Here is a 16,341-nt window from a genome sequence, read left to right as displayed (position 1 = left end):
GGCTGCTGTGAGATTCTGATCCCCTTTCTTCACAATGATCTAAATACCATGTTGGGCCTCTCTTATCACAATAGACCCGGACCTTGGCTGCTGGCCTCACACACACCAACCTGCCCTAGAACTAACTCTTAATTTCCTGTTTTTTTATTATGTTATGACAATAATAGGGGTAAATATGAAAATTAAGATCAAATTAGGGCATTTAACTAAAACCATAGCAATATAAAAGAAAACTCATGAACTTGAATTCCTATGTTGCAAAGATATACCCATATTCATGTTTTAGGGCTTACCTCATGTCTATCACTTGACTAATGACAACACTGGGCTGAGATGCTTTTCCTTCAGCAATGTCATACAGGAAGAGTTTGAAGTCACAAACTACAGCCAGTGCTCTCTGCCACCCTTTCTTCACTCCTGCTGGCTTAGGGATCTTAGTTTTGTTTGAGATAGAAAAAGAAATACAACTCAAATTAAAATAACAATGAGCCCTTCTAGTTCCAATGTGAATTACAGAGTGAAAACCCGAATATCTTATCTGCCAGTTTTAAATCTGCCACTTTGATTGGTAAAGCAGGAAATAGACACACATGCCATTAATAACATAAAAGAAAAAGTGAGAACATACTATTCAGCCCTGGAATGACTTATCTTTTACTGAAAGTTTTAAATGGAACCATTTTAGCTGACAACTCACTAAAATAACACTCATGGCTTTTTAAGAACTAGTGTAAAAGGCAAAGTTGGTAGTAAAATGAAATCAAAATTCAGTCTCGATATTTCATAACTCATCACTACATTCTACCTCTCAGGCAAAATCAGAGGCTAAAGACTCCTCTATGGTGAATTCAACACCTGTTAATCTCAAGATAGAGACAGCACTAAAAAGTCTAATATTTTATTTTTTGGTTTTTCAAGGTACTGTCTCACTCTAGCTCAGGCTGACCTGGAATTCACCATGTACTCTCAAGGTAGCCTCACACTCATGGAGATCCTCCCACCTCTGCCTCCCAAGTGCTGGGATTAAAGGTGTAACTTTAATCCACCATGCCCAGCTAAAGTCTAACATTTTAGATGTACTTCCAAGTAAAGAGTACTTTTTTTGTATTCAAATCATTTCTTTATATGGAATAAATTTAGATAAAATTTACTCAATTAATTTTGTCAAGTCCTATGTTCATTAACTCAATTTTACTAGTAACTTTTATAAGATTAATCTAACCCTAAAGTAATGATACTTACTCTGACATGACCTTCATATGCTGTTCCTATTCCTTTTTGTGGATCTATACCAAGTGGACCCTTTGTCTGTTCAGGAGGAACAGGACATGCAGTTGGAGCTTTGTTCACACAAGTAATATGACATGAGAATCCACATGCTTTTGGAGGGAAAAAGACACAACATTTCATAAAATTAGTTGTAGCAACAACAATTTATTGAGTTCTTAACTACATGCATGGTGCTGTTAGATGATTTTTTTAACTTTATTTTAAATAGCTGTCTTATCATTAGGGAAAAAACTTACTCATTTGTTTACCAATAAGGATTTCTATGAGTAGTAAATATTTTGTATTATTTATAATACTTTTACTCTCTGTTAACATTAGTGATCAAAGTAAGAAGCAAATGGATTAAAAAAATCTAACCTATGACTAAAATAAAATGTGAATAAAGCCAGACATAGTGGTGCATGCTTTTAATCCCAGCACCCAGTAGAACAGAGAGGTAGGGGGATCGCCATGAGTCTGAGGCCAGCCTGGGACTACATGGTGAATTCCAGATCAGCCTGGGCTAGAGTGAGACTCTGCCTGTGTGTGTGTGTGGGGGGGGGGGGGGGAAGGGGTAGTCAATAAATTTATAATTACTATAGAAGTAGTTTCTGGAGTGTTTGGATCTTCACCCTACTACAACTTGGTATCTGTCCTAAAATTCTCTGGCTAGAGATACTAAGGGACATTAAGCTGATATCTCTGCTACATATGGCAACTTTTTCCAGTATTCTTAAAACTGGGATGTTTCAGTAACTAAAAGGGTATAAAATTAAGGGGACACTTTTGGAGTTATTATATTCTATGTACTTTAAGTCAGTGCTAGGATAAGAGATAACAACTAATGGGCTAGAGAGATGGCTTAGCAGTTAAGATGCTTGTCTGTGAAGCCCAAGGACCCAGGTTTGATTCCCTAGTACCCATGTAAGCCAGATGCACAAGGTGGCACATGCATTTGGAGTTCATTTACAAGTGGCTTCAGGCCCTGGTGTGCACATTCTCTCTATCTGCCTCTCTCTCTCTCTCAAATAAATAAAATATATTAACTTTTTGGAGTACAGTTCTTATTCCTATGTTATACAGAACTTGTTTAGAGGCACAGAGCTTGGCAGCAGCAGTGCTGAAATTCATATCCAGATAGTCTGGCTCCGAGCCTGCACACCTGGTTAGCAACAGTATTGCCATAACCCTCTACTTGGTTCCCATGTAAGCTGAAAATTCCAAGACAAGATGAAAAATAAAGATAAACACAAACTTAACTGACTTGATTGGATAGAAGGTAATATTTGAAATAAAGTAAAAATGTTTAAAAAAATCATACTTCTCAAATAATCAATATCTCCCATTATAGTTTAAGCCCTTTTCATTTCAGAGGCCCTAGGAAAAATAAAGTGGTTCCCCCAAAATATCATTGATATATACATATACATATATATTTTTAAATCCCTATGGGCTGGAGAGATGGCTTAGCGGTTAAGGCACTTGTCTACAAAACCAAAGGACCCCAGGTTCAATTCCCTAGGACCCCAAGTGAGCCAGATGCACAAGGTGGTACATACATCTGGATTTTATAAATATGGTGGCTGAAGGCCCTGGTCTACCAATTTTTTTTTTCTCTCTCTCTGCCTCTTTCTCTCAAATAACTAAAATAAAATAAAATAATTAAAACAAAAAATCTTGATCTTTTATCTCTCAGAATTAGCTCCACAAGGGTAAGATCTTTCTTTTCCACATTCACTATTGCACCCCCACTGCCTAGGAAAACAGAGTTAAGTATTCCATAAATACATGATGCTATCAATGAATGGGAAGGGGAAAACTGCTCTAAATACTAGGAACAATTCTTTTTTGAGGTAGGTAGATACTATTTGCTTACTGTTCAGTTTTTTGTTTTTTTTTTTTTAGCAACTAAAAGATACTACAATTAAATGAATAGACAATTTTCATGTCTTCTGTTTTAGGTTAATGGTTTGGGGGCACAAGGTCTCCCAGTTAATGAAACAAAGATCAATGAAACATATCTACACATAGCTCTCCCAAAAAATGCTTCTAGGGAACAAGTGATTCTTCAACATACAACAATCTTTTAGTAAGGAACGCAGGTTCTGGTCTACATTCTTGTTATTCAGAGAAAAACAAATAAGTAAAACACATAATAAACATTTATATGTTTTTTTCAATATTATAACTTGAGCAGTAACTATTTGGATAAACTGTTGCCCACTCAAGTCTTATTTTCTTTCCTTTTTGTACTTACCTTCACAGGAGCAGCCTTGCCTTATCAAGCCCACCATCAAAGAGGTGCACTGATGGCATTTAGTGGGGGTAGCAAAAGATTTTACAAAAAACTGGTGAGTCTTGCGCTGTAAAACAAGTTGGGAAACAAACATATTATTTAAAGATTTCATTATTATTAGTCTCCACATCAACTACTAGTATATATTCTAAATAGAAGAATTAATCCTTTCCATTTCTTACATCGTCTTATAGTTTATACTCCTTAGATATTTAAAAAAAATTATTTTACTCTGTGTTGGTCTCCTTCCTGTATTTGCTGAATACAAAACTAATAATAAATAAAAGTTAACTATTGGCAACAACAACAAAAAAATTATTTTATTTTTATTTATTTATTTGACAGAGAAAGAAAGAGAATGGATGCACCAGGGCTTCCAGCCACTGCAAGCAAACTCCAGACATGTGTGTCCCCTTGTGCATCTGGCTAACGTGGGTCCTGGGAAATTGAACTTGGGTCCTTTGGCTTTTCAGGCATATGCATTAACTGCTAAGCCATCCCTCCAGCCCCTCCTTAGACATTTTTATTAGAAAACACTGTATTAAAATGGGTATAGGGGCACACCCCTTAACCCAACACTCTGAAGGCTGAAGTAGGAGGAGTGGCACAAGTTTGAGGCCAGCCTGGACTACAGTGAGATTCTGTCTTAAAAAAACAAAACAAAACAAAGCAACAACAATAAAAACAACCCAAAACACCCCTCCCAAAAGCCCCAAGCAAACAAAACCCCTACTGCATTAAAGTAAAATAAGAAGTCAATAATATTTACACTTGAATGCCACTTACAAAGTATATAAAGTACAGCTTTTTGTCTTTTGCTTACAATATTGACTGGAATTTCTACAAATTCTATAAATCATCTATTTTTAAAGTTTTTATTTAGTTGCATGTGTGTATGGATACATCAGGGTCTCTTGCTACCGTAATCAAATGTCCTTCCAACTTTACTTTGGTAAGTGGGAATTAAACAAAGTACCTTTAACTATTGAGCAATTACCTTAGCCCCTTAAATTTAATTAGTCAAGAATTAAGTAAAAATTTGCCATATCGATGCCATATTTACCAATATAAAATTTTAATGTGCTTCATATCTTAGTAAATATAGCATCAGGGCTGAAGAGATGTCTCAGTAATTAAGGCATGTGCCTGCAAAGCCTAATGACCCAGGTTCAATTCCCCAGTATCCATGTAAAGCCAGAGGCATGAAGTGGCACATGTATCTGGAGTTTGCAATGGCCAGAGGCTTTGGTGCACCCATTCTCTCTCTCTCTCATTTTTTTTTTTTTGCTTTTTTTTTAAAATTTTTTATTTATTTATTTGAGAGCGACAGACACAGAGAGAAAGACAGATAGAGGGAGAGAGAGAGAATGGGCGCGCCAGGGCTTCCAGCCTCTGCAAACGAACTCCAGATGCGTGCGCCCCCTTGTGCATCTGGCTAACGTGGGACCTGGGGAAGCGAGCCTCGAACCGGGGTCCTTAAGCTTCACAGGCAAGCGCTTAACTGCTAAGCCATCTCTCCAGCCCTTTTTTTTTTTTTGCTTTTTGAGGTAGGGTTTCACTCTAGCCCAGGCTGATCTGGAATTCACTATGTAGTCTCAGGGTGGCCTTGAATTCAGTGATCCTCCTAACTCTGCCTCCCAAGTGCTGGGATTAAAGGCATGCACCACCATGCCTGGCTTCATTCTCTCTTTCTTGATCTCTCTATATGCAAATAAATAAATGCATGAGTCTTTTAAAAAAAGTAATAGGGGCTGGAGAGATGGCTTAGCGGTCAAGCGCTTGCCTGTGAAGTCTAAGGACCCCGGTTCGAGGCTCGGTTCCCCAGGTCCCACATTAGCCAGATGCACAAGGGGGCGCACGCATCTGGAGTTCGTTTGCAGTGCCTGGAAGCCCTGGCGCGCCCATTCTCTCTCTCTCCCTCCATCTGTCTTTCTCTCTATGTCTGTCGCTCTCAAATAAATAAATAAATAAATAAATGAATGAGCAAAAAAAAGTAACAGGAGTAATATAAAATTCTCATTTCAACTTTAGATAACTTATTTTGTTTTCTGAGAGTAGGAACAAATATGCTGAACAAAACTGTTTCTTCCTAGGTTAAGAGGTAGTGTTACATATGAGCTGACCAAACTATATATAATTTCAGAGGCAGCGAGTTGACTGAAATTTCTTATTGAAAATCCAGTAGTTAAAAGATCAGGCTGGGCTGGGCGTGGTGGCGCATGCCTTTAATATCCCAGCACTTGGGAGGCAGAGGCAGGAGGATCACCGTGAGTTTAAGGCCACCCTGAGACTCCATAGTGAATTCCAGGTCAGCCTGGGCTAGAGTGAGACCCTACCTCGAAACCACCCCCCCCAAAAAAAAAGAGATCAGGCTGGGTGCAGTGGCACAAACCTTTAATCCCAGCAATTGGAAGGCAGAGGTATACTGGAGGATAGCCATGAGTTCAAGGCCACCTAAAACTACACTGAGAATTCTAGACCCAGTGAGATCTTATTTCTTAAAAACAAACAAAAAAGACCTCTGCATCTTGAATGAGTTCCATGGTAATGTCAGTGTTGACTTTTCTCTTTTGTTCTCCATTTGCCTCTCTGCATGTTTAAAATTAACAACAGTTCTTGGTAATGACCCTCCCCCTTCATCTACACCATCTCAGGAACTCAGGAGGAAATTACCTTAAGCCCTCTGTGCTTCACTGTCCTCATCCATAAAATACAACCAAGAATGACACCTATTTCATTTGAGAGTTGAATGCAGAAATGAAATATTTACAAATATTTGTGTAATTACAAAAATTTACACTTATATAAAAATTTACATACAATTCATAAATATAAATTATAAATGAATTATACATGAAACCTTTCAAGTACTGTCTATCACACAGTAAGCACTCAAAGACCATTTCTTTATTTCTTTTATATATGTGATTAATTTAGACTAGTAAAAACACCTATATTCTACTAAATGTGATGATAGATGAAAACAGTTATGGAAGTTTTAAAATTGATTAGCATCATATTAATAAAAGACAAAGGGAATACTTGAAGCTAAAAATTCAATTCTGCTCTCTTCAAGTGGGATATAATTCTATTTTTAAAATTATTATTATTTTTGAAATGTATTTTTTTTTATAAAAAGTTTACACACATGGACCCCATCTCCTCCACCCCAATTCTGCTGAGGGTCTTTGGTAGGTTATTGGTATTCATTGTGTGGACCAAGAGGTCTCATTTTCTCGCAAGACAGGGGAAAGATGGTATTTCAGATTATTTCCACCTAACTCCACGGCTCTTAAAATCTTTCTACCCCCTTTTTCCACAACACTCCCTGAGTCTCAGTAGGCAAGAAAGAGATTAGATTTAGTGTTGCTTTCTCTGTAGACTCTGGATCTCTGTTTTTATTTTTTCTTATTTTTATTTTTTTATTTGAGAAAGACAGAAATTGAGAGGAAGGGACAGGGACAAGCAGAGGAAGAGGGAGAGGGGAAATAGAGAGAGAAACAATGAGTGTGGGTGTGCCAGGGCCTCCTGCCACTGCCAACAAACTCCAGACACATGTACCACTTTTGTTCATCTGACTTTATGTGCATACTGGGGACTAGCTCCCCTGCCATCAGGTTTTACAAGCAAGTGACTTTAACTGCTGAGTCATCTCTCTAGCCCTAAGATGTTTTTAACAGAAAACATGAAGGCAATGTACAATGACTTAGAGCTTTTGGTAAATGTGTAATTAGTTTTAGATAATAATAAATTACACATAGCAGTTGATTTCAAACAAACCTTTTTTAAAAAAATATTTTTGAAACATTTTTTTAAGTATTTGTCTTTTCCTCTAACAACATTTATTGTTAGATACTGCTTCAGCTTTCAAAAATTTGATATATTTTATTTTGGGAAGAGGATGATTTTAAAATTTTGTGTGTCTGTAGTATACACACATGTGTGTGCAGATGCAAATGCTGCGTGCTCACACAGGCCAGAGGATAACATCAGGTAATCAAGTATCTTCTATTGTTCTTCTGTGTTTACTTGAGATGGATTCGCTCATTCTCCTGGAGCTGCCATTTTCCAATTAGTCTGGCTGAACAGTGTGAATCCTGATGATTTTAACTCCCTCAGAAGTGGGTGATAGGCATATGTGGCCTTACATGGGTTCTGGGGAATCAAGCTTAGGTCCTTCATGCTTATACCATCTCATCTTAAAATTTTTTTAAATTTTATTAATTTATTTTGTGGTGTCAGGGACTAAACCTAGGGCCTCACACAAGTAGGGCAAGTATTTTACCACCAAGGTATATCCCAGCTTGAAGAGGACTATTAGGTGCACAAATTGACTTATTATTCAATGCATGAACCAATTTAATCTATTAATAAGTGCTTGGTGGAGGCACACTAGCTTCATTTAGTCTATTTATTTGCATGGGAGGGGGGAAGAGAAGAAAAGAAAGAGAGAGAATGGGTGCACGCCTCCAACGGCTACAAACAAACTCCAGATGCATGCGTCACTTTGTACAACTGGCTCTTTGTGGGTACTGGGGAATCAAACCTGGGTCATTAGGCTTTGTAGAAAAATACCTTAACCAATGAGCCATCTCTCCAGCCCTGGTCTATTTTTTCCTTCCTTCTATTTTTTCCTCCCTCCCTCCCTCCCTCCCTCCCTCCCTCCCTCCCTCCCTCCTTCCCTCCCTCACTCCCTCCCTTCCTTCCTTCCTTTGAGGAAGGGTCTCATTCTAGTCCAGGCTGACCTGGAATTCACTATGTAATCTCAGGATGGCCTCGAACTCATGGCAATCCTCCTACCTCTGCCTCCTGAGTGCTGGGATTAAAGGTGTGCGCCACCATGCCTGGCTCTAGTCTACTTTTTCATTCATATTGTGATCTACTTCCAATCCTTCTCTATGAAATTTGGCACTTGATATGAGTTACATATGACTTTTTAAAAAATTTTTTTATTTATTTATTTGAGAGCAACAGACATAGAGAGAAAGACAGATAGAGGGAGAGAGAGAGAATGGGTACACCAGGGCTACCAGCCTCTGTAAATGAACTCCAGACGCGTGCGCCCCCTTGTGCATCTGGCTAATGTGGGACCTGGGGAACCGAGCCTCGAACCGGGGTCCTTAGGCTTCACAGGCAAGCACTTAACCGCTAAGCCATCTCTCCAGCCCTACATATGACTTTTGATATAGTATGTGTTTCTATTTAGTTTATATAAACATGATTTTATTACATATTGGACACATTTTTATTTATTTCCAACTTTTTGCTACCATAAAAAAATACCATTAGCAAACATTATTATCATATCACCTAAGGTCCATACAAAAGATTTTCTGAAGAAATGAGGCTGTGGGTCATATGGTCTATGGATTTCTGAAAGCCTAGTTTATATTTCTGAAACTGTATTTGATTTTTTTTACTTTATTTTTATTTTAATTAATTAATTTTGGGTTTTTATTTTAATTTTTAAAAAATTTTTATTAACATTTTCCATGATTATAAAAAAATATCCCATGGTAATTCCCTCCCCCCCCCACTTTCCCGTTTGAAATTCCATTCTCCATCATATTACTACCCCAACTCAATCATTGTACTTACATATATACAATATCAACCTATGTATTGATTTTTAATTTACTTTTTTCTTCAATTTTTTTCATTTCTGTTTTTAAATCTTTTCTTCAAAATCTTCATTTCTGAGATTTCCTATACATAGGTTGTTGTTTTTAAAGCTCTTATCACTTAAAAATGAACTTATTTAACAATATTTTAACAGTTTGAATATGTTTCTCAATTGTTTTCCTGTATTTTTCAATGAGATTCATTCATTTGTGTGCGCACACACACACACATATGTATACACAAGGGTCTTTTGCTGCTATAATCAGATGCCTGTCTGGGTTTATGTGGGTGTTTGGGAAATTAAACGAGGGCTGGTAGGTTTTGCAAACAAGCAAGCACCTTCAACCACTGAGCCATATCCCCAGGCCCTATGAGTCTTTTTTGTCATATTTTGTTTTACATCTTTCATTTGGGAAAATTTCAGATGATTATTTTTTAAATTATTTTCTTTCTTTTTTTTTAAAGGACATTTTTTTTTTTAATTTATTTATTTGAGAGCGACAGACACAGAGAGAAAGACAGATAGAGGGAGAGAGAGAATGGGCGCGCCAGGGCTTCTAGCCTCTGCAAACGAACTCCAGACACGTGCGCCCCCTTGTGCATCTGGCTAACGTGGGACCTGGGGAACCGAGCCTCGAACCGGGGTCCTTAGGCTTCACAGGCAAGCGCTTCACCGCTAAGCCATCTCTCCAGCCCTATTTTCTTTCTTTTTAAAATTTCTATGATAAATGTTGACACTATTGCTGTCGTATATCTTAACTTTCATATTCATCATGTCCTGTTCTTACTTTTCTTGCTACATCCTTTATTACTCTACTATTAAAGCTATCTATTTACTTCTTTATTTCAGTAGTGTATTTTTATATTAAGTATTTCCAATATATTCATTCGCACAACTGCCGTATCCCACCTAATATTACATGCCTTGTCAAGGATATTTATTATGCATATTATGTTCTTATTCTTTCTGGCCTAACAATTTTCTATCATCTATGCAAAGGTTACTTAGTTTGTAATCCTTCTTTTTTTTTTTAAATTTTTTATTTATTTATTTGAGAGCGACAGACACAGAGAGAAAGACAGATAGAGGGAGAGAGAGAATGGGCGCGCCAGGGCTTCCAGCCTCTGCAAACGAACTCCAGACACGTGCACCCCCTTGTGCACCTGGCTAACGTGGGACCTGGGGAACTGAGCCTTGAACCGGGGTCCTTAGACTTCACAGGCAAGTGCTTAACCACTAAGCCATCTCTCCAGCCCTGTTATCCTTCTTTTATACTAGCTATTCTTTTTATACATTTTTTTTGAGGCAAGCCCAATACATTAGCCTTATATTTTTTATGTGAAAGTGGGAGCAAGAGTGGGGGGTGGGGGAGAATTGGCACATCAGGGCCTCCAGCCACTGTAATTAAACTCCAGATGTGCATGCCACTTACTGCGTATGTGTGATCTTGCATACTTGTATCACCTTGTGTCTAGCTTATGTCAGTCCTAGAGTCAAACATGGGTCCTTAGACTTCACAGGTAAGTGCTAAGCCATCTCTCCAGCCCTCTTTTTACACATTTTTATCAGTTTTTAAGACCCACTGACCTCTCTCTCATCCTGTTATTTTTTCTAAACACTGTATTATTTATTTATTTATTAGTGAGTGAGAAAGGGAGAGAGAGAGAGAGAATGGGTACACCAGGACCTCTGGCCACTGCAAACAAACTCCAGATGCATGTGCCACCATGTACATCTGGCTTACATGGGACTTGGAGAATCGAACCTGGGTCCTTAGGCTTCTCAGGCATGTGCCTTAACCACTAAACCATCTCTCTAGCCTCTCATCTGTGATTTTTATTCATGACTTATTTTCTGAGGGGTTGGATCATTTGACTCCCAATTTCTATAATATCTTTGTAGGAGCAGGCAAGCAACTAAGTCCTCACATCTTCATATCTTATCACATGTAATCCTGTAGTCATGGTCATGAATAAAGTATGTGTGTGTGTGTGGGGGGGAGAGACAGAGAGATACACCTAAATTTTTCACTAAGCAATTTTTTTACTGAGTAGTTTATTAGCTTCAACCTTATTATTATTTTTTTTTCCAGGTAGGGTCTCACACTAGCCCAGGCAGACCTGAAACTCACTCTGTAGTCCCAGACTGGCCTTGAACTCACAACAATCTTCCTACCTTGGCCTCTGGAGTGCTGGAATTAAAGGTGTGCACCACCATCCCTGGTCAACTTCATATTCTCCCACCAGTGGTCTCAACTTAATGCCTTTCTCAGGCAACTATAATGAAGGGGTCTACAGGGACTACTACACTTCAACAGACTTAAGAAAAAAGAATTTAAAATAATTAAACAAAAATAAAATAAAATAAAATTTTTAAGGGGCTGGAGAAATGCCTTAGTGGTTAGGGTGCTTGCCTGCAAAGCCAGAGGACGTTGGCTCAATTCCCCAGTATCCACATAAGCCAGATGCACAAGGTGGTGCATGCATCTGGAGCTTGTTTTCAATGGCTGGAAGCCCTGGCATGCCCATTCTCTCTCTCCCTGTTTCTCTGGCTCTTTCCCTCTCTCAAATAAACAAACAAATAAAAAAATTAAAAAAAGAATTTTAAGAAGTAAAAGAAAACTCTGTATGTAGATCCTCCCTAAGTTTCTAAGTGGTCAATATTTGCATTCATACAGAATTTATTCTCTTTCCAAGCTTTTATTTTATACTTTGAAGAAATCAGGCCTGGTGTATTGGCACACACCTTTAATCCCAGCACTTTGGGAGGCAGAGGTTAGAAGATAACTGTGAGTTCAAGGCCAGCCTGGGACTACAAAGTGAGTTCCAGGTCAGCCTGGGCTATTGAGACTTTACTTCAAAAACAAAACAAACAATAAAAATCCCAGCACCAAAACTCATAGCAATTATAGAAGGCATAAGAAATTCAATCTCCCATGTATGCAGACAGACCACAGCGATGATATAAAGTAGAAGAAACCCAGTCCTATATGCACACAGCTACACCAAGTACCTTAGGTGGGAAGCCGGTGGAGCCAGGGCATCCCTTTTTCTTCAATGTGGGCGTATGAGCTGGAGGTGGAGCACTGTCTGCAATCTGAATCCAGAGGCAAAGAAAAAAAGGAAGTAAATATTGTGCAACAGTCAATTCATTTCAAACTTAACTAGAAAGAAACCAAAGTATATAAAATCAACAAAATATCAACAAAGTTGAAAAAAAAAACTCTACTAGATAATCTCACTGAAGTCACAGTTCTCATAGCACTAAATTAATTTTGAATCTGCAATATTTACACATGAACTATTTTCTTAACTAGTAAAAAATTATTTCAATTTGGAATTTTAAAATAAAAGAATTTAGAAAGAAAATCCTCAGAAGAAAGCAGAACAAAACAAAAACCCCATAGCACAAAGCCCCATAGAAATGAAGATGTTAATTTTCACATTCATCTGAATTTGCCATGATGATTCTAAAAAGTGCCTAAATTTTTAGCAAAATAAAATATTTAAAAGTCTTTTTTTGTTACATATTTTCCATATTTATAATATATATTACGTGTATAGAATATGATTCTGTGGATTTGAATACAGAGATTAGTGGAAATTTTATACAGAAATTTATTTTAAAATCAGCACTAAACTATTTACTGTTATTGGAATACATTACAAATTTAGTTATGAAACTTTTTTTTTTCCCCGAGGTAGGGTTTCACTCTAGCCCAGGCTGACCTGGAATTCACTATGGAGTCTAAGAGTGGCCTCAAGCTCATGGTGATCCTCCTACCTCTGCCTCCCGAGTGCTGGGATTAAAGGCGTGCACCACCACGCCCGGCATGAAACGTACTTTTAATTGGTAAATAAAATAGGGTCTTTCTTTGAAAGAACCAGTAATTTTATTGGGTGTTATTGTGGGGGCATTTCTTAATTAGCAAAGTAAAAAAGGACACAAGTGCTTTCTCATTTTAGGATGCTTAGCAAACAAACAAACAAACAAAGCCTTGCATAAAGTTAGATAATATCTTAAAGTACAAGAGAAAAACAGATCCTGTGCCTTCACCTTCCTTACCATGTAACCTCAATATGTAGACTCACATACACTGGGGATCTTGGCATGGAATTCAACTGAATTTCTCAGTTTTCAGTGAACTGACCTTAGCATTAATTTAAATTTTGTTTACTTTCCAGTAGCTTGAAAAAGTTTTGAACCCAATCTGTGATTATACATTTGAGAAATGACTTTTCATGCCAAGTATCAAGAGTTATTTTAGGACAATGATTAAGACAATAAGCTGTAAGTGCAGGAATAAGCACAAGGGCACAGGAAGAGAATAGAGAACCCCCCTAAGGCCCCAAAAGACCCATGCATGCAAAGCAGAGATAGAATTACAAAATAAATGAAAGAAGTGTAGATAGTCAGTTGGTTATAAGGGAAAAAAGAGTAGAATTAAATTTCTCATTACACGTAACAATAAATTTCAGTTTGATTAAAGTTTTAAACACACATTTAGAAAAAAAAAGAAAAATAACCTCTTCATAAGAATTACTTTAAAAACATAAAAAGCAGAAATTATACAGGAAAAAATTGATAAAACTGACTGAAGTTTTGTAAGACCAGAAGATATCACAAATAGGTTTTAAAAATAATCTACAGAATGGAAGAAAATATTTGAATGAATATAGCCACTGAAGAATTTGTATCCAGAATATATAAGAACATTTCAAAATGAAAGCAGGAAAAGCAATACAACAAATGGACAAAGGACATGAACAGACAAATCATCAATACCCAACAAAAAGATGCTGTCTAAAATGAGAACGAGAAATCCAAGTTAATACAAAAATGCTACTTCATACCCAGAAAACTGGCAAAAATTAATGCCTGACAGTACCAAGGAACGGCAAGAATGTGGGAAAATGGAGAACTTACACACATTGCTGGTGGGAGTGAAAATGAGTCCAACCATTATGGAAAATAATAAGGGAGGATGAAGTGTAGACAACCCAGTGATTCTATGTACATACGCTAAAGCAGACACTAAGATGCTCACTTCAGCACTAATTGTAAAGTTTAGAACGCCCTAATTATCCTATACAGAAGTATTATTATTATTATTATTATTACAGAAAACATTATCATTGTTACAAAGTCAGCGCTAATTGTAGTAATAAAGTTTGAAACATCCTAAGTATCCTATACAGAAGTGTATTATCATCACAGAAGACTAAGTATCATTGTTACAAAGCTCTAGGCCAGAGTTTATTGCTAAAGCCTGGAAAGAAGTAGTTGGGAGAACTACGGAAATCCACAAAAAAATGGTGCCACCATGTTACCATTCAGTTGGTGAGTATCATGTAACCTTATATAACATAACATAACCTTACATAAGTTTCTGTAGCAGTCATAATGAACAAATGAAATGGACATGCAGGTATCTGTATGAATAAATCTCAAAAACTTATTTATGAATGAAAAAGTTGCCAAAGTATAACATAACATTTATATATATAATTAATTATATATAAATATATATGATATAAAATTATTATATAATTATAATTATGTGTAATTATATTATAAAATATAAATAACTAATATTAAATATATGACAAACATGACTACATATTATTTATTGATACAAATGAAATAAACATGTAAAACCAAGGAAGGGAAGATGTTTAAAACCTCAAGATATTTAGATGTGGCTATGAAATAAGAGATAGGAATGGGTAGGGAAGAATGTTTTACTGTTTCTAGAATATTTTCACTCCTGAAAAATGGTCTGAAAAAGTAGGGCAAAGTACTTGTATGTGTTAAATCTGTAGGTTTACTGTTACATGGGTGACTATTCCGTGGATGCCTGACATATTTTATCATTAAAACAGAACTGCATTTACTCCAAATGTTAAAATAGTTCTAACTAAAAACTAGAAGGTTTTCTAAGTCATGCCAGTCCCCATCACAGGACACAGGCCACAGCATGATTACAGATCACACTTTACTTGGGACAGCTTCTCAGTCTCTGTGGGAGGCTAGATTCAGCTCGGAGATTACAGACAAGGAAGCAGGGGAGTTCTGTCCAATCTGCGTGCAGGAAAGGGACTGCATCTCAAGGAAGGATGGCATAAGCTGAGACACATTCTTATGACTTGCACAGGAAATGACCTTTGGTGAGAAAACTGACCAATGATCTGTATAAAGTCATTGACTAACATGAATTATAAACATCATACTTTGTATTATAAAAGGCATGACTTAGTTCTGAGTGAGTGCCTATGACTGATCCAGCAGTTAGAACAAACCATTCAATTGCCAACAGTGCCAATTTTATTTTCATACTGTGCTCATGATGCAATGAATTGAGTTAGATCATACCTTATTTAATTGATCAGAACAATTAAAGTATGAGAATAACACCTACAGTGTTATGTACAGTTTCTACTAATTCCAATGTCTACACACATCTTCCTCTATTCTATATACATCTCTAATTAAAGACTGAGAGGGAGTGAGGCAGCTTTGTTAGGCAGTTTAGGGTGACTGAGCCCCTGAAAGTAAAAAGCATGAATGTCTTTGGGCCTATCCTTGCAGTCTCCACTTTGCTAGAGAGCGAAGTATGTTCTGACTCCTTATCTCTTCCCTAGACTTGTTTTTCCACAAACAACCTGAGCCTCTCCTGGGAGGGAGGTCCTCTTTTCTAGAATTTAAATCTAATCCTGACATTGAGGTTGGTCAAATTCAGCCTCCAGAACTTGGGTGTCATGCTAGCCTCTTCCTAAGCCAGCCTCTAGCTCAAACTAATCAGCTGAGCTAGAAGGCAGGACCTACTATCATGAGGATATAAGTACGTTTACCATGGGAGGGCAAGCTCTCTTGGCTTGCTCTATAACTTTGAGGTTCTGGTAAGCTTCCTTCATCTCTGCCCAACTAGGGACAATCCCCCACCCCCACACTGCTTACTCCCACATGGGCTCTTTGCCCCTCCTGCCTGCCAAATGCCAAGAGCTTTTTGTACTTTCTTTTCCTTTTTCTCTTTTTACATTTCTCCCAGGCCCACCATGTGGGCTCTCAGACCACATGGGTGTATCTATTTTTTGTCTCTTGGTTTTGTACTTCCCTAAATAAATATAATAATTTAAAATTATCCTCCTTAGTC

The 16,341-nt window shown here is 37.3% G+C and overlaps 1 protein-coding gene across 11 annotated transcripts in view; it reads right to left on the bottom strand.

Moving 5' to 3' along the window:
- Cdc42bpa (CDC42 binding protein kinase alpha) overlaps positions 1-16,341 on the bottom strand; it is a 296,605-nt gene that overhangs the window by 41,792 nt on the left and 238,472 nt on the right. For all 11 annotated transcript variants that reach the window (XM_045157818.1, XM_045157767.1, XM_045157782.1 and 8 more), the window contains 4 exons: positions 12,201-12,284; positions 3,527-3,632; positions 1,243-1,379; positions 294-433 (listed from right to left, as the gene is read on the bottom strand). In XM_045157818.1, coding sequence (XP_045013753.1) covers positions 294-433; positions 1,243-1,379; positions 3,527-3,632; positions 12,201-12,284 — 467 coding nt within the window. The remainder of the gene's footprint in view (positions 1-293; positions 434-1,242; positions 1,380-3,526; positions 3,633-12,200; positions 12,285-16,341) is intronic.

Source organism: Jaculus jaculus, chromosome 1 (assembly GCF_020740685.1).
Source record: "Jaculus jaculus isolate mJacJac1 chromosome 1, mJacJac1.mat.Y.cur, whole genome shotgun sequence".
NCBI lineage: Eukaryota > Metazoa > Chordata > Mammalia > Rodentia > Dipodidae > Jaculus > Jaculus jaculus.
The sequence above is the reverse complement of the archived record's forward strand: the minus strand, read 5'-3'. Positions and strand labels throughout refer to the sequence as shown.